The sequence below is a fragment of the Sturnira hondurensis genome, unplaced genomic scaffold (assembly GCF_014824575.4).
Source record: "Sturnira hondurensis isolate 20B ecotype Veracruz unplaced genomic scaffold, ASM1482457v3 Scaffold0021214, whole genome shotgun sequence".
NCBI lineage: Eukaryota > Metazoa > Chordata > Mammalia > Chiroptera > Phyllostomidae > Sturnira > Sturnira hondurensis.
The window spans coordinates 8033952-8052379 of record NW_028093845.1 but is presented as its reverse complement, the minus strand read 5'-3'; the positions used below and the strand labels follow the sequence as shown (position 1 = coordinate 8052379).

General features: G+C 43.8%; 1 protein-coding gene across 1 annotated transcript in view; it reads right to left on the bottom strand.

Moving 5' to 3' along the window:
* Window positions 1–18428, bottom strand: part of PAPSS1 (3'-phosphoadenosine 5'-phosphosulfate synthase 1) — an 87457-nt gene that overhangs the window by 26154 nt on the left and 42875 nt on the right. Inside the window, exon 10 of the mRNA XM_037031876.1 lies at window positions 6061–6329. Coding sequence (XP_036887771.1) covers window positions 6061–6329 — 269 coding nt within the window. The remainder of the gene's footprint in view (window positions 1–6060; window positions 6330–18428) is intronic.

Sequence of the window (18428 nt, the reverse complement as noted above, 5' to 3'; positions counted from 1 at the left end):
ATCTCAATAATTACTTTCAAAACAGATCAACAGATCTAAAATGTTTTTGTGGTACTGACCCAAAACTGCTTATCCCAAAATCTGAAATCCAACATTTTCCAGTTTTACTGATATAATTAACATATAACAAACACTCTGTAAACTTATGGCATTGAAATGTGATGATTTGATATGCGTGTGTGTGTGTATTGTGATTACCACAATAAGATTAGTTAACATACCCATCTGAAATTCAAAAACCTCCAAAACCTAGTTTTTAAACTAATTTAGTAGCAAACCATGATCAAAACTGATGAAGTTATTTATGGGTTTTACTGATCCTACTTAGTATGAAAAATCATTCACTCTGCTACAGGAATTTCTATGTTCTGTATGTCCCAGACCCACTGGCAGAACTAATACATGACCCCAAAGATTTTGGATAACAGACTGTGAATCTGTGTCGCACTACTTCACAAAAATGAATAAAATAAGTGAGTAGAAGACAAAATTATCAAGGGCCCCAGAGTGGGTCAAAGGTTACAATGAAAACTTGGGACTCTGTGGCTCCCATATTTAGGCTCCGATCTCACGAAACAATATCCCTTTAGGAGATCAGAACTTTTGCAAGTGTTTATAGGGTGCAACAGATTTATATCTTAACAGACATTCTATTTTCTGCTCCACACAGATACTAGTGCAAAGCTGGATTAATTAAATGGATATATTGGTACCCAGTGGCAACACAGTAGTCCCCTCCTTATCTGTGGCTTTGACTTCCATGGTTTCAGTTACTTGCCATCAACCACAATCTGAAAATATTACATGGAAACTTCCAGAAATAAACACTTTGGCATTTTCTATTGCATTCTGACTAGCGTGATGAAACCTCATCCTCTCCCACTCCGTCCCACCAAGGACATAAATCCCTTAGCCATTTAGTGGCTGGCTCTCTTGGAATCACAGTGTGGTGTTCAAGTAATTAAGTAAAATTACATATTTTATTAATGATGGCTGCAAAATGTAAGCGTAGTGATGCCGGCAAATCAGATATGCCAAACAGAAGGTGATTCCTTTAAGTGGAAAGGCACGTATGTCCAGGAAAAACCATTATATACATACAGGGCTCAGTACTCTTCATGGCTTCAGGTGCCCACTGGGGGCCTTGGAACATACACCCCGAGGATAAAGGGGGCTGTTCCCTTATCCTACTGTCTGTTCCTACCACCCCTGTTTAAGGGCTTGTGCTCACTTCCGCAGAATCAGTCTCTATTAGGGAGTCACTTATCTGTGCATGGATAACTTTCATGACAAGGAATTCCTACCCCAATACTGTGTTTTCTACAAAATTCAACTGGCAATTCTCATTTGAACATTTTAAACCAGGGTCCATCTGTTAGCTGTACATATCCACATTCCAAAATACATCTTATTTTCATGTAACAGGTCTTAGGAAGCATTACTTGTCCTTTACAAAATAGATTTAGTATTCTGTGAGAGGGGACAAACACAACTTCTACAGTCAATATCTCACAAGAATATAAATGTACATGTGTTACACCTTTTTAGCATTAGAAAAGCAACTCTCCGTCCACATGCTGCCCCACCCACCCAATTCCTAAAATGGAATTTAGGAATCCAGCCATTAAATCCTTACAGATTAGAAAGTCAGGGACATCCTGTTGATAACCAAACAGCCTTGACAGCTGCTCACTGTTCTGAAAAGCATTTGTGCTGGGGAAACAAATCTGGTACCAATGCCTTCTAAATGACCCACAGAAAATGATTAAAGGAAGAGTCATTGTTTTTATTTTATTATTATTAGTTGGCAAATAAGCATTACCAGCAGACTTCTTCCTGATGTCACTGGAAAAAGCTACAAAAATGAGTGTGTCATTTTTTTAATTACAAAAAAAAAAAATCACTTAAGGCTGTGAATAAGCCAAGGAAGTCAAACAAGTGAGGGACTTGAGAAAAAGAAATGGACAGTTTTCATAAGCCACTCAATCTCAGAGTTTAAATCCTGCCAGGTCATAAGCATTATTATACTTAATAGTTTAAAATATGAGGAGGTTTACCAGAATTTCTAAAGTTTGTTCTTTGTAAGTTCAGAAATTAAATAATGCCTTTTGCTCATGTATCAGATCTGATCTGATCTTCCTGATAAGAACCGCACCCCTAAGCTTGTGCCTGACCCTCCAGAGACAGACAGATACAACTGTAAGGTGCCTTTATACCTCTAGCAACCCTGGGAGCTCTGGGTGGGCACCTAAATTCCTTCCCCTTCCACTGACTGCCAAGGTGCAGACCCCTTTGAGGCTTGGAGACAGCAAGGAGCACTGGCGAGAAGACCACACGGTCCTGAGTTCCCGACCCACCTCTGCGTCCTGCTGGTTGTAGGATCTGACACAGACCCTCTCCTTGACCAGACAGACTCTACTCAGGCTCTCTGAAGCCCTCTGAGCCTCGACCATCAGTGGGCATCCCTGCAGGCCCTATCCTGCCCAGCTGTGGCAAAACTCTTGCTAAGTCAGTTTGTTGGGAATTCCCCATCCTCCGTATCTGATCCAATTCTTCACCCCCAACCATCCCCCAAATGATACTTGCTCAGACTGGCTGCTTTCAGCAAGAAGCCCTGCTAGGTCTGTTTAACCAGAATCATCATCCCTTGACTTATTTCTGACGTTTCCGCTTACTAGTTTTCCATCCATACCCCACCCCCTCCTTGGCTATACTTACCCCCACTTGTCTGTCCATGCCATATTCAGAATCAAGCCCAGCTCCATCCTGTGGTCTCTTTTCCTCTATTCATTACAAGAGTTCCTGAATAAAACCTTTTACCATTCTAACGACTGACCCGCTCTGATTTTCTCCGACAGACCACAATTAATTGGCCTCCCTAAGCCTCACTAACCTCAACTGTAAATGGGAATGAAGCCTCCCTCACTGAGTCGTTGTGAGGAGGAGGGTATATAATGCATGACACATACACAGGCACTCAAAAAGTAGTTATTTTCGTTTCCTTTTATTATGTAATATTGATTTCCATATTTTTTATATACTAACCAACACCAAAGGACATTCCAAATCAGAGGGTGTCTGCTCTGATGGGAAGTTTGTTAGGGAGGAGGCCATTCCAGGCTCTGTCATAACCAAAATGCTAGGACTTCACCCTGATTGACCAGCAGCAATGAGGTGCAGGCAGCTCCTTTGTCGTTCGACGGGATCCTAGGATAGTTGAGAACTTGCAGCAAAGTACTTTGTTATTGTTTTTAAGGCAGCTGATATTATCATCATGTACTATCAGGACCTAGCTGGTGTTAAATGATTTACATTATCCCATTCACTTCCCACAACAAAAAAAAGCTGGCTCTTACCAATACCATGAGACAGCTACCATAAGAGTAGAAAAAGCATCAATACAGGCATAGCTCATTTTACTGCACTGTTCTTTATTGTGCTGCGCAGACAACATGTGTTTTTTTTACAAATTGAATGCCTGTGCTAGTGTGAACAAGTCAATCAGTGTCATCTTCCAACAGGCTCAGATGACAGCATCTTTGGTAATGAAATACTTTCTAATTAAGGAATGTACATGTTTTAGACTATTGCACATTTAATAAACTACAGTATAATGTAAACGTAACTTTTATATGCACCAGGGAACAAAAAATCCATGTGCTGCGCTTCACTGCGATACTAAATCGCAGTACTCTGTAACTGAACCAGCGAAACCTCCAAGGTACGCCTGTCCCGATGACATAAAGAATATCATAACCCACAACTCTAGGTGATGATAATCAAAAAATAAGTGAACGCCACTGTACAAAGATCCCGCCTCTAACGAACTTCGGCTAGGGCCATCCTCACTCTCTACTCTGGACACCTGCAGGATAGCTGAAGAATTTATTTCCAGGCTGTTTTCAGAAACCACATGACCAGGTGTTTTTAAATGGTTTACTATTACATAGGAAGATAAAAAATATTCTGTGGGAGTTAAATACACGGCTCTGGGGCCAGACTACTCTGTGACCCTCAAGAACTTTTTAACTACCTCAGTTTCCTCATCTTTAAGTTGAAAAAAGCAACAGCACCTCCCCTCAGTGCTGCTGTTCGGAGGGTTAAGTTAGCCAGTACATACAAAGCACCGGAAACATTGCCTGGCAAATCCAGTAAGAGCACAATAAAAATGGGCTATTATTATATCCCACCTCTCAATCAACATATCTAAATAGAACTCATTTACAATGCTCCACTTCCTCTTCCGTGAAACTGGTTCAATAAAAACATTTCTGGGGTTGGTTTAGAAATAGCAAAACTATTTCAAAATGTTTGGCTAAATAAATAGGGCTAAAGCATCAAATGGCTACAATGATAAAATACAGGTGAAGAAACACACTGCTCAGGAGAGTGTAAAATAGTCACCCACTGGAAAACTGACAGACAGCATCTATTAATGGACAGCAGCCCTGGCCCATGGGGCTCTGCTGGCTGGAATGTTGTCCCATAACCGAAAGGTTGTGGGTTCAATTCCCAATCAGGGTGCATGCTTGGGTTGTGGGTTCGATCCCCAGCCCAGGTGCACACAATTCCCGGTCCAAGTGCAAAGAGGAGAAAACCAATCCAATGCTCCTCTCTCATATCAATGTTTCTCTCTCTCTCTCCCTTCCTCTCTAATGAAAAAAAAGAGTCTTTGGGTGAGGAAAATCAATCAAGCAAGCTGAGCAAATGCATACCTCACGACCAAGCAATTCTACTCCCAGGCATACCAACAGAAACGTTCATAAAAAGGTAAGCACTGATTGATACCTTCATACCAGCACTATTCTTAACAGCAAAAAACTGGACCCTGCCGGGAAGCCTAACAGGGCTAGATGCTGTCACACACGGAACACTCCACAGTACTGAGGACTAACCTGCATGCAACTGACTACACACAACAATAAGGGCAAGTTTCACAAACCAAACGTAAAGTGAAAGAAGTCAGACACGCGAGGGTATGTAGTTCCAGTTGGAACAAGCCTTAGAGCAGGCAGGACTGGATGCCGTGAGGTGACACCCAGGTCCCCTGCGGCAGGAGTGCCACCAGCACACACCGGCAGCTGTCACCCTCCTTAGGAACTGCCTCTAAAAGAGCAGCACGCCCCTCCCCCAGGTAGCCAGTCACCAATCAGCACAGGGCAGAAATGCCTCTTTCTCGTGCAACGTCTCTGAAGGCCTTTGCAGAACTGCAGGTGGGATCAACCAGGCTTCCCTGAGAATGGATCACAGATCAGCTCCTCCCTCTGCCCCATCCTGCTCCCTTCCCGTTCATTCCCTCCCACAAACACTGACCCCGAGGGCTCTCCCTAAGGAATTTCCTGAACCCTGATCTCACTGAGTCTGCGTCCCAGAGTATCCAAACCACAACCCAACAAACTGAATTCATGATGTGAGAAGTGAGGATAGTGAGAGATACTGCGGGGAGGGCAGGGAATGAAGGGGGTGGAGGGAAGAAGAGCTTTCTGGGGTGTGTATAGTCTTTGAAAAAAACTTTGGGTGCTGGCTGTATGACTGTGATCAAATGGGGAAAATTCATTGTATTGTGTTCCTATAAAGTGTGTGCTTTCTCTGATGTACATCACACTTCAACATGAAGTGCAAAGAAAATGAAGCAAAACAGAAAATGATCAGAATGGAACAGAACCTTAGAAAACTTTTAGATCCACACCCTGCACATCCCTTCAATACCCAATTACTGGGCACTTCACACAGCCCGGAGAAGTCTAACACAAGATCCCGACCCAGCGGGGGGCACACTGGGCCCACACCCATGCTGGCCTCCTGACAACATTCTTCCATTGTTTCTTTTCAGACCATGCTCTCCTGAGCAACCACGGGGTCGGGGTGAGGCCTCCTGAAACCAGCTGGCCAACGAGTCAGCTTTGCCTTGCGCAGAGGAAGACTAAGGTAAGCCGAAACAGAAGCACCCTACAGGAACCTTTAGATACCTCCACTTTTGAATCTCTCTTTAGAAACACGCCCTGCTCTGAAATCAGAAGACATGAAAATCTTTCTCATGCAGACAAAACAGCGACCTACCTCCGTCGGCCCCGCATACATCATGGGAGACGGGAAGATGGCCACCACTGTGGTCTCCGGGTTCAGGATGGCCTCCTCCAGCACTGCGGCATGCTGCTTCATACGCCACATCAGAGGGACGTCGTCATCCTTCGTCCAGCCACCGAGAGGGTGAAGGAGAAGGACGGGGCGCCGGTAGCCCCTCTCTAGGAGTTGTTTATGGGTATCCTGCATTAAGAGAGCATGTCCATTGTGCACCGGGTTGCGTAACTGAAATGCAAAGACGGCATCTGAAAAGAGAATTTCCGGAGTTAAGAGTAGCGTGTGTCTAACAGATTACCTTGCAAAGGTGCAACAATTCCTGAAGTTCGGTGCTTAGGATTAAGCAAACATTCATTCTCAGAATCAGAAACTGGTAAAAAAAAAAAAAAAAACATGTACTGCTTTGACCATGCCACCATGACCTATACTTCTACTCCCTTTTTACTTCACAAATCTTACAGGCTTGAGAATGTGTAATGTAACAGCATCAGGTTTATAACAGTCACCTTCTGCATTCATGGGAAACTTAAGAATTAACAATCAGACTTCCGGCTCCTAACATCCTGGTTCACCTGCCTACATGGATGTAAATTCTTGGTCAAGGCCTTAACTACCCATCAGGTTAATCCTTCCATAGGACGTAAGATACTTCTTTATTAAAAGAAGACAGTAAGGCAAAGAAATATAATTCAGAAAGTGTACTCGCTATCTAGATATGTTCATTTATACTGACTACTCTGCCTGATGGGAACCCCACCTGGCTCTGTGATGCCAGGCTGGGACTTTGGATGACAGCGGGGCAACACCAATATCCCTTAGGAGGGCCACCACTATTACCCAAAAGAAGAAAACTGCTAGATTAATTAGACTGATTAACTCCCAGCTTACAGCCCTGGCTTCATTCCTATGTGGGGCTTGCAATTATGAGACCTTTCTTAGAAGGCACGGTTCTTTGGGGTCACAGAAACCCCAATTTCACAGAACCGAGTGACAACCCAGCCCCATGTTATACTGCCTTCACAGGATCTGGTACAGCGCCATGCCCTGCTAATCCATGCTTGTCTCAGAGAGAGGAACATCTTCCCCTCCCCTGATAATTTTAAGACAAACAGTACATCTTCTCCATTGTAACCCTTTTCTATCCCATGACGAAAGGCCCAGGAGGACCTTTGTGTCCTCCGGGCACCCTGCATGACCAGGGTTTTTTGGTCATTGCATCCTCCGATATGCCAAGATTTACAGCATTATGCTTTGAAGTGCCTCAGGTTACCTTTTATACACGAACAAGGCTGGTTTTCACCCAACGAATAACTGATATGACATAAGGTACAAAGAAGAAGAAAGTCTTGGTACAAATACATGAGCATTTCTGCTTTTAGGAGATGGGAGGAGAGGTACAGACCTGAAAGTTTTTCTTTCCTTCTGAATTCACTTCAAATTTTGTTTTCTACATGATATAAAGAGATTCTAAAACATCCTTTCTGACCACCAAGTAGAACTCTAGAACTCCTCTCCCCAAGATCAAGAAGTAATTTTACTTTGTGACTCTATTATACTGGGGTTCTTCAAAACAGAACAGATGAAGAACGATATTCTTATGACACTCTCCTGACATGAATACGAATACTAATACTCCTCCATTCAGGGGGTTACTGCCTGAACCTGCCATAATGGTCCTGGCCTAAATCTCATCACCCACTCAGATCCTTCTCACACCTCTCCTCCCTTCACTTTATACTGCCCATTCTTTATAAACTGCCTTGAATCTCAACAGAGACACTTACTAAGCATTCATGAATCCTCCTCCTGGGTTGCTGTGAGTTGTGGCACTGCTGGGAAGGTTTGGGGGAGGGCCCAAGCTCACGCAATACCGTGGGGAAGAAGCAAGACACTGGCCTGCCACAGGACCAAGGACCAAGGCCCAAGCAGCACCAGGACCAAGCAGACGTCTGCATGGTTCAGGCCAACAGGCCAGGACCTAGAGGAGAGCCCGTGTGATTGGGAGGTGCTGACATACAGGGAGGTACAGCAAATAAGTAAATATATTGCAAATAATGGGAGCCAGGATTCTTACTGCAGGAGAAGGAAGGCATAAACACCGAAAGAAGAAAGGCTAGAACAAACTACCCATTATTGGGTTATAATTGAAAATACTGTGACCTCATGGTTTTCAGCTACTTAGATGGACAGATATAGAGACAGATATAAGTACGTGTGAGTTTATGAATATATGTACAAATGCCATTTCTTAGCTCTGTCCATTGAAAGGTCCTACAAGCAACAACTAGACAATGGCAATGAGCAAAACTAAAGCCCCAATTTTTCATTCTATTTAGAATGGTATGTACCAACCCCCACTTACATACATCCAGGCTCTTTGGCAAAACAGCTGATTTTCGGGCTAAGGCAAGGAGAGTACAGTACATCCCCACTTAATGTCATTAACAGGTTCTGCAACTTTCCATGAAATGACGTGTCAGGAAACCAATTTTACCACAGGCTAATTGATTTAATCAAGAGTTAAGTTCCTACGACATCTCATCATTATAATGAAACAACGCTGAAGTTATTTGAAGAGCTGCTGAAACATCTTTTGTGTCATAAGAAAGAAAGTGCTCAGAGAATGACGGATATATGTCAAAAGGACACAGCAACCAGTCTGGGAAACCCACAACAAGCTAAACATCAAAGTAATTAAGAGTAATGGATCGTAACCCCCTCCTGGGCAAAACAGAAATCTGTGAGTCCCTGAAGAATAAAACAGATGAATAAACCAATAGGGGAGAAGTACAAATTCTACCTTATGCTGGAAAGTCAGCTAATAAATGTAAAAGGAATGATGAAATTAGAAATTCACCATTTGGCAGTATTTGTATCTACCTGTTAATAAGTACAAAATAATTTGCTAACTTTACAGCAGAAAAACCTGGCAAACACAATCTTAAGTCATAAAAGATAACTTTAAAAAGGGTACCCTCCTCTGTAACAGGACAAGTCAGAACGGTGAGCCCCCAAACAGAGCCCTGAGAATTCAGCATGGCTTCCTACAGCACTGCTTATCAAATACATGTGTAACCTGAGCCAAACTGAGACAGTCAACAAAGTAAATGACTCACAAAAGGCACAACAAAGACTACGTGACTATTCGAGACTGAAAGACAATGAGATCCTGAACCAGAAAGAAAAAGTGGTTAAGAGAAGACTTTATTGCTGTTGCTGGGTTTTGTATAAAGGACATTATTAGGACAACGGCATCATCTGAATGGACTATTCAAAACAGACGGCACATCAATTATTATTTTCCTGAGTTTGATGAGCATAGTGGGGTTAGAGAGAAGACTGTCCTGTCCTTACTTTTAGGATATATTAAGGGGTAATGAAGAATCATGTCTTTACCTTTCAAACAGGCTAAAAAAGCAAATAAAATATAACATTAATAATCATGCCCTGCCCGGCGTGACTCAGTTGGGCATCAGCCTGCAAACATAAAGCCACCGACCGGTTCAATTCCCGGTGAGGGCACATGCCTAGGTTGTGGGTTCAGTCTCAGGCTGGGGTGTGGACAAGAGGCAAACCACCAACGGTCCCCTCTCACAGCAATGTTTCTCTCCCTCTCTTTCTCCCTCCCTTCTCCTCTCTTAAAAAAATTATGGAATCTAGGTTAAACATATAAGGGGGTTCTTGGTACTTATTCTTGCAATTTTTCTTGAAATTTAAAATTATTTCAAAATAGAACCAGAGACATTGAAATAAAAAACAAACTGACAGTAACCAGAGGGGAGGGGATAACGGGGAAAAGCGGGAGGGTCAGCAAGGAACATGTACAAAGGACACACGGACAAAGCCAAAGGCGGGTAGGAGTGAGCGAGGGAGGTGGGGATGAGTGTGGCGGGGGGAGCAGTGGGGAGGAATGGAGACAACGGTACTTGAACTAGAATAAAAGAAGAATTAAAAAAGAATCAATTTCAAAATAAAAAGTTAAAACAGTAAAAAATTATGACATATATGAACCAATTATTATGTATAGCTGTTATTCAGATCCTGATTCAAACATACTAAAAAAAATGTGACTCATAAAATTACTAGAAATTTGAACACTGGTTACTGGATAATATTAAGGAGGTGTTATTATTATTTAGGTGCAGTAGTGGTATCATGGCTGTGCTTGTTAAAGACTTTACACTTAAGAATACATACTGAATTGAGTGCGGGCCTGCGAACCAGAGGATCGCAGTTCGATTCCCAGTCAGGGCACATGCCTGGGTTGTAGTCCAGTTCCCTGCAGGCCAACTCCCAGCAGGGGACACACAAAAGGCAACCATACATTGATGTTTCTCTCCCTCTCTCCTTCCCCTCTAAAGATAAATAAATAAATAAAATCTTTAAAAAAAAAGAATACATACTGAATATTTAGATGAAGTGACATGGGGTTGAGGATATGCCTCAGAACAACATGCAGGCGGGCAGGGGTCCAGGTGACAGAAGCAGTCAGGAGGAGATGACCGCTGATGCTGTCACAGGTGCACAGGGGGTCATACTCTGTTATCTCTACTCACCAGTGAAAGCAGTAGATGTTTGAAATTTTCCATAGTAACAAGTTTCAAAAGAGCAGACACACATAGGGTACCAGAAGAAGCACTGCTCTGGGAAGGAATACTCATGGGTTCGTATCATTGGACTACTATGCTCGCCATCTTCACTTGCTCCATCTTTGAAGGGGGAATGATACTAAGGTTACTGTTATGAAGATAAAATGTCTAGTACTCAGCATGGTCAGATGCACGGTGCACTCAATAAACTGAAGTTCCTGAAGACAATTCACTCTTTAAACACACACACACACCCCCGCAAGCAAGTTTCTGGCAGGAAATTAAACCCACTGTTCCAGCGGTGACTCAAGGTCCACTTCAGTGTGAACTGCACTCCTGGCAAGTGTTTCCAGGGTGAGCGTGTGTGAGCTCTGTGCTGGACATATGACCTGTGTCCTCTTTAATGAGGAACAGGGGTCCATCTCTGAATATGACCCTTGGTTAATGCATCTCAGGTATACGATGACTACATTCCCAGACTTCAATCAGGTCAAATCTGATTCTGTAAGATCACCGTTTAGCAGGATTATTTATAAGACAGAGGATGTGCAAAAGGAAACGTAACAGAGAAATCCTGTCTCAAATACACATACTTCACAGATTCTAATAATTTATCTGCCTAGGTTTTCTTACCAAAAAAAATTAATCTAGCTCCACACTGGACATTTAACAGATAAAGTTAAGATGGATGACTTATTAGAAGTTCACCTTAGAAATATATAAAGGATTTCACTGCCAAGATTTCTCCCAGGTAGAATTCTTTCCTATCAGTTGCACTAAAAAGTCCAATGACCACTGATCTGTTTGCCCAGTTATTTTCTTGCCAACGGAATCAGGTCTTTCTCCAACTTCCAGTCTTTTCAATTCCTTGTCCTGATTTATCAATGAATTACACAAATGGCTTTAACTGTCTGTAGTTCCAGGCTGTATTTTCATCCCTACCACCTGGTTTCTCCACTAGAGAACTTCCATGAATGAACAATGTAATAGGAGTACCTAATCCACTGGAAGCCACATTCCCAGGGTACTGTCCCTACTAACCAAACTCAATCAATATGCATAACTATTAAAAATAGTTATGCACCCTACACTCTTCCATCAAGAATAAAAGAATAATAAACCACTACAAACCTGAGGCCACAGATACTTACAAACAACTTTCATTAACACCTCACATTCTCATCCCATTTTCTGAAAAACAGTGATTTCCCCCACTGTCACACTATAATCACAGTAAAGTATTTGCCTTTTCATTTATAATTCTTTATGACTTAGTTTAAGACTGCTTTACCTAAGATCACAGTTTCAACTGTGTTTGAAAACAGGAGATGACCTACAAGATGACTGGAATTCAATATTAACATTTACAATTTCCATTTCTTCCTAGCCCTCTGTACTCCTGTTCCTGGGAAAGGACCAGGTATTCTGCAATTTTGACGGGTAGAAAGTGCACTTCAAAGCTGCTGATACCATGAATAAAAGCAAACTTTTTTCCTTCCAGAGCCAGAGGGAACAGTGTAGGCTTTGCAGGCAATGGGTTTCTGCAGCCTACGGCTTGCAAAAAACAGTCACAGGCAATGCATAGACAAGTGGATGTGCAGTTTTCCAATAAAACTTTATTTACAAACCTAGCAGTGGGCCAGATTTGGCTTGCAGTTTGCCAGCCTCTGAAAAGACAAGTGAAATGTGGCTGACAGAAGTAAAATCAGCATTCCAAGCAAGCCAGCTGACGTGAGCAAAAGTGTGGATGCAGAAAAGCAGAGATGTGTCTGAGGAAAACGGGATCATTCATTCTGTCAAAGATGGATGTAAAGCCTGGCACAAGATGAGCATGTAGAATAGCAAATGCCAGGTTAGGAAGGACATGGTGTACCTAACAAGGGTTGTGAGTTAACCAGCAGTTTATTCTTTTTTTCAAGCTTACTTAGAAGGTCACAGAGGTGGGAAAAGTGAGCCCGCTGGGCTGCATGAGCTCAGGGAATAAGTTACAGAGGCAAAGGACAGGCCCTTAGTCTTAGGAGAGAGGGAGAAGCAAGGAAAGTGCACCTGGAGGAAGGGGGCGGGGACAGGTGCCAGGGTGCTCAACAGAACTGCCTTCAGTAGTGTGCTCCAGAAAACTAGTCCACCAGGACTGTGCAGGACTGATGGGGGGCAGGGGAGGCAGAGCATAAGTGGGTAGAGTGAAGAGACAGCAAAATGAGATGACTATCGATGAAGAACATGTTCCCACAGTTAAATATAACATAAAACTTCCACCAACTCTTCCACTCTCTCCACCCATGAAATGCATTCCTCCCCCAGGACTAGTACAGGGTCACCTGACAGACTGCACCCTACACTCTGGTCAGTGGGGTCACACTGTGACCAGAGTGAAGATAGGCACCGCCCTCTCCCCTCCTACTCCAGACGTCACTAAGCGAGGCTCTATATTAGTGACCAGTAAATCTTCATCTGCTGACCAAACCCTCCCCTACACTCCAGACCATCTCTCCAGACACCTCTCAGTGCCCCACAGACATCTGGGAGTGGACTCCTCCCAGCCTCCATGCAGGCCACTGGCCCTCCTCCCCATTCTTGGGGAGCACAGCACCATCGCTCATCCCAGAGTCCCAGAGCCCTTCCATGCCCTCGCCCTCCACAGGCAAGGAATCACGTCTTCCCTAGATCTCACCAAATATACTTTCTTCACTACCAGTGCAACAGCAGCCCTTCGCCACCTCTTCTCAAGACATGTCCACCAACTTGTCTTCCTCCCCGCGTCCAGCCTCCACACAGCAGCCACAGCAGGCAGGGGCAGGGAAGAAACCAGTCTGGGACAAGAGGAAAATTCCATTTTAGGTATGCTGTCCGGAGGCTGCAGCGGAACTGGTCCTGCCCCCTGGAGCTTACAATCTGGTCAGAGGAAGAGACGCAAACATTCACTAAGTAGAAAATAAATTCATGTGCAAAGGAATACTGTACTTCCTTCAACTGTGACAGGACATACTTATATCTCTGTCTTCAGAAGACAAGTCTGCTGACAGCGTGAAGGATGAAATGATGGAAGAACAGAACAGGATTGGATTCATTCATTCAACCAATTCCTTCCTGCTCCAACATGTGGTACAACCCTCCTGCCAGACCCAGAGGCACCTTCCTGTTCTAAATGTTCCTCGCCTCTCTGCTGCTTCTGACATTAAAAATAGTAATAATACCCCACTGTCCTCACAGTCTCAAGGCCTGCTAACCATGGCACCAACCTTTTCTGTCATCTGCCTCTGCCCCCCCCCTTTTTTAAATAAAAACCATGAAACACTGAAGAAAATCTGGTAAAATATCACCCACAAATGCACTACGCTAATGTGGCTGTTTTTGGATTTTTGCAGTCTAGTTGTTCTCCTTCTGCATACATCTTAACACAGTTCTAATCAAGTATGTATGCCATTTTATATTCTGCTGTCCATTTTGGTGTAATCGCCTGTTTCTGACATCTTGTAGTCCCTCTCAGAGCTACAGCGTTCACTGCTGGGTCCTGCAAAATTCTTTCTCTACAGACTCATTCAGGAAACTTACCCTTCCCTCACCTGGATCCAATTACTCTGTGCATACAGATGGCTCCTGTTAGCTGCATCTCTAAGTCCTGACCTTCCAATTCAGCAGTTCAGAGACATCACTGAAAACATTTCGATGTACACTGCTCATTACTGCCCTGCATCCCCTCATTTCTTCCACCTTCACTATTACTGTCACATCTCAAGCCAAACACAGGTCTAGCCCCACCAAACCCATTCCTTTCACTACATTTCATGTCTACCTAAAGGCATAGTACAGGTTCTCCCTTTTCCCTCTGCTTGGACACCATCTAGACTAGAAGCCAACACATTATGGAAACAAGCACAATCTGACGCTTCCCTTCCAGGTGGAAGGGGAAGAAGAAAGTGCTGACGTGCAACAGGGCAAGCCGACAGCGGCCACTAGCATTTCCTGATGATGGGGAGAGGGTGGGCACTGACTCCCTGGACAGTGTAGGACATGGGTCGCCCAATCTAATATCATAGCATCAAACACTACGGGGCACCGTGCGATGAAACTGGGTTGGACCACTGCTCTGCGATTTCTCAGCCGAGTGCCCAAGGACAACTTCAGTACTCTGGGCAAAATTGTTTTGTGCAAGAAATAAGATGATGAGCAAGAAAGGGCTCCTAACTCCCAGTCACCATTCCCCCAGATTTCTCAGAACTGTGCTTAGCTCCCCAGCCCACAGTCAGAGCCCTGGTATGCATTCGAACCACAAAACCCAGAATTACAACATCTTCCTGCTTCCCTGCTTTCAACTTCTTCTCTGTGAAACTGTCCTACATACAGCAGCAATTAATACGTCTATTCTTCCAGGCCTACTCAAGCTTTAATATCTGCCACATTTTCTACCCCAAAGCTCTAAGAACAGGCATTTCTGCTTTCCCTAAATCAATATGGTAGCTAAACCAGAGAGTACTGACAATAATTCTAGAGTTAGGGAGGGGGGTGTGTGAGCTGTGCACATGTAATGTTTGTTTTTGTGGGAGGTTTCTGGAGAAAATGGAAGAAAGTCTTTGATCTCCTTGCCTCTCTCTGGACTGTCATAAATTGCTAGTATTTCTTTAATTTAAACTGCTTATGAGGGAAAAAAATCCGGTAAGACAAAGATAGGCCACTTGAGTATATACAAACACATTCATTAGAATTCTTCACAAACAGGTCCTCTTACAGGAGGACACAGCAATGAAATGCTTTCCATTCTTAAGATTAGAAATGCTTTCAAATTAAAATTTATTTTTTAAAAAGATTTTATTTATTTATCTTTAGAGGGGAAGGGAAGGAGAGAAGGAGAGAAATATCAATGTACGGTTGCCTCTCGTGAGTCCCCTGCTGGGAACTGGCCTGCAACCCAGGCATGTGCCCTGACTGGGAATTGAACCGCATCGTGTGGTTTGCAGGCCCGCACTCAATCCACTCAGCTACACCAGCCGGGGCTCAAATTAAAATTTATAAATATGGAATATAAAGCTTTTTGCCAGCTGGGCTCCGTGCTGCTTCCCACCAACTCTGGCTGTGCCTGCGTCTGTGTTTGTGTGCGCGCACCTGGGAGCGGGGAGCCCTATCCTATGTCCGAGATGGGAGACTTCAGCAGGCAGCCAGAAGACAGAGGACGACCGAATCCGCAGGAGCCCGTGCACCACCGCATGCTGCCTCAGTGTGTGGTTCTGGTCATGCCTGCATGCCCCACCACTAGCTCTGTCCTGCAGCCCATCTGGGTGTGCTGTGACTTCACTGACAGTCCCTGCTCACCCAGTCACAGATAACACTATCCCCAGCTCAGTGACCCTGCAGTAAGAAAGCCTCATGCCGCCCTGGCTGGTGTAGCTCAGTGGATTGAGCACGGGCCTGCGAATCAGAGGTTCGCGGTTCGATTCCCAGTCAGGGCACATGCCTGGGTTGCAGGCCAGTTCCCGGCAGGGGACACACGATACATTGTGTGTCCTCGGCAGAGGCAACCATACATTGATATTTCTCTCCCTCTCTCCTTCCCTTCCCCTCTAAAGATAAATAAATAAAATATTTAAAAAAAAGAAAGAAAGAAAGCCTCATGCTTTCATGGGCAAATTATCTGCTCCGGCCTCAGCTTTCTATTGTGTCACTCCCAACTTCGCTAAAGACAGTCGTCCAATGTCTCTATCCATTCTTTTAAAATCTACTTCTTAGTTCAACAACTCTAAACACTTTCTCAGATTTATTCAACACTGCTACCACAGATGAGGCTTGAAAGAAATGACGTCCGTTTTTCCCTTTGTAACCTGGCAGGACACCAGTGCTCTGTGTGTGACAAATGCTAACTAGCTGTTACTCGGCTTCAGTGGAATTCATTCTTTCTCTCCAAGATAGTGATCAACCACAAAGGACTGAAAGAACCTGCCACCTGGAACTGCGTCGCCTTGCACCCACTGGCTTAGGTACAAAAGGCCTCTCAACCTGCTGCTAGAGAGGTCGGAGCCGCCACACTGCTCGTATCCACGGGCGTAAGTGGTGATCACAGTTCTTCGTCTAACACCAGGGAAGGAGGAGGAGCGTTATGGAAAAGAGAACTCTAGGTAAAAGAAAAAAATATTCCCTCTTTCCTCTCCCTTGAACTACGTGTCATACACGTCTACAGATAACTTATTATTGCCTTCCTAAGAGTGGACAAGAACCACAAAGAAAATACCTCAGTCTGTTGCTTATTTGTCCGAGTCTAAAATAGAAAAGTAAATAAAAGGACACTCCACAATCTTTGTCTAATATAAAGCTAATAACTGGCTCTTAGCTACTGTAAACAAAGTTGCACTCACTCATTATGCAATGAATTCTCTAACTGATTTAAAATGTTTGGCCCACTAAGAGTGTAAAACAGACGTAATAGCAAAATCTCTAATTATGAATGGTAATTCCCTGATAAGACTCTTCAACAATGCCAACGATTAATTTCCTAACATAAATTGTTAAGTATGAGTTCAAATTTTGGCCAAAAAATGAAAAGTAAATTGAGGTTATCTCAGCAAGTCCTCCATTAAACATCTTCCTATTCATCAGAGAAAAATCGACTGGATGCTTCTGGTTGCAAACAGAAGGCCTAATCAGAAGTGCCTTAAACTATTCAAACGTGTATTAGGTCTTCGAGTAAGAAACCCAAGGATACAAGAGGCCAGCGCTGGACCAGAAACTCAAACGGTGTCCCATTCTCATGAATACGAAAAGACTGCCAGGGCTCCGAACACCGTACCTTTACATGACAGCATCTAAGGCTCTTTCTGCCCCGAAGAAAGGCTGGGAGGAGATGACTTCTCGCCCTAAGGCAGTTTCTTGTCCTGTACTGACAAGACAGTGAGGTGCATCACTGACTTACACAAAGAACGATATATTCCCCTGTGACTGGGCCAAAAAAATGTCAGCGAGAAACAAGATACATAAGCTGCTGCGTAGGCAAGCACCAAGTAAGCATTCAGAGAAATTCCTGCACAAGTAGTTTAAGCAAGATATTTGCTACAAATTCTGAGGAAAAGAGTTACGTTTGGCAGGGCTCAAGGTGAGAAATCCTAAACTCAAATACCCTCCAGGAACCGAGTAGGAAATGGGAATGAAGGAGGCAGGCTGGGGGGGAACTGTGGGGCTCTGAAGAATGTACAGCCTCCAGTTCTTGATCTTATCGTGTCAACTACCAGATGCTACAGTAAAGCTTAAAAAGAAACAGATACGTTCTTCCTAACCTTTACACAAACACACTTAAGTCTAGCTTCAGACTCACATAACAGAAACTATGACCTTAACCTCTTACTGTGTGCCAGGTACTGTTTACAGTGCCTTAAGCATCTTACTTCACTTTTTAAAATAAAATCCTATGCCTCACAATGAAGTACCATCATTGTCCCCACTTACAACTGAGGGAAGTGAGCCTTAGAAATGAAAAAGATTTCCTACAACCCCGTAACTACTAGGTGGCAGAGCAGGGGGGTGCTGTACAGGACTCTGATGACTGCCAGGATCTGGGGCTCACAGACGCTGAGCACACTGACAAAAGGAGCTTGCCCTGGTTCCCAGAGTCACTGGGGAGGCTAGCTTCTGGTGAACAAATTGGGCTTAATGGCCAGCTATTTCCTAAAGCAACCATGTCCACCTGACTTTTCTCAGCCATCCCTGCCTGATTTCTACACAGAAAATATATGTATTTTTAAAAGCAGCATGAAAGCTCAGGGCTTAAACATTTCT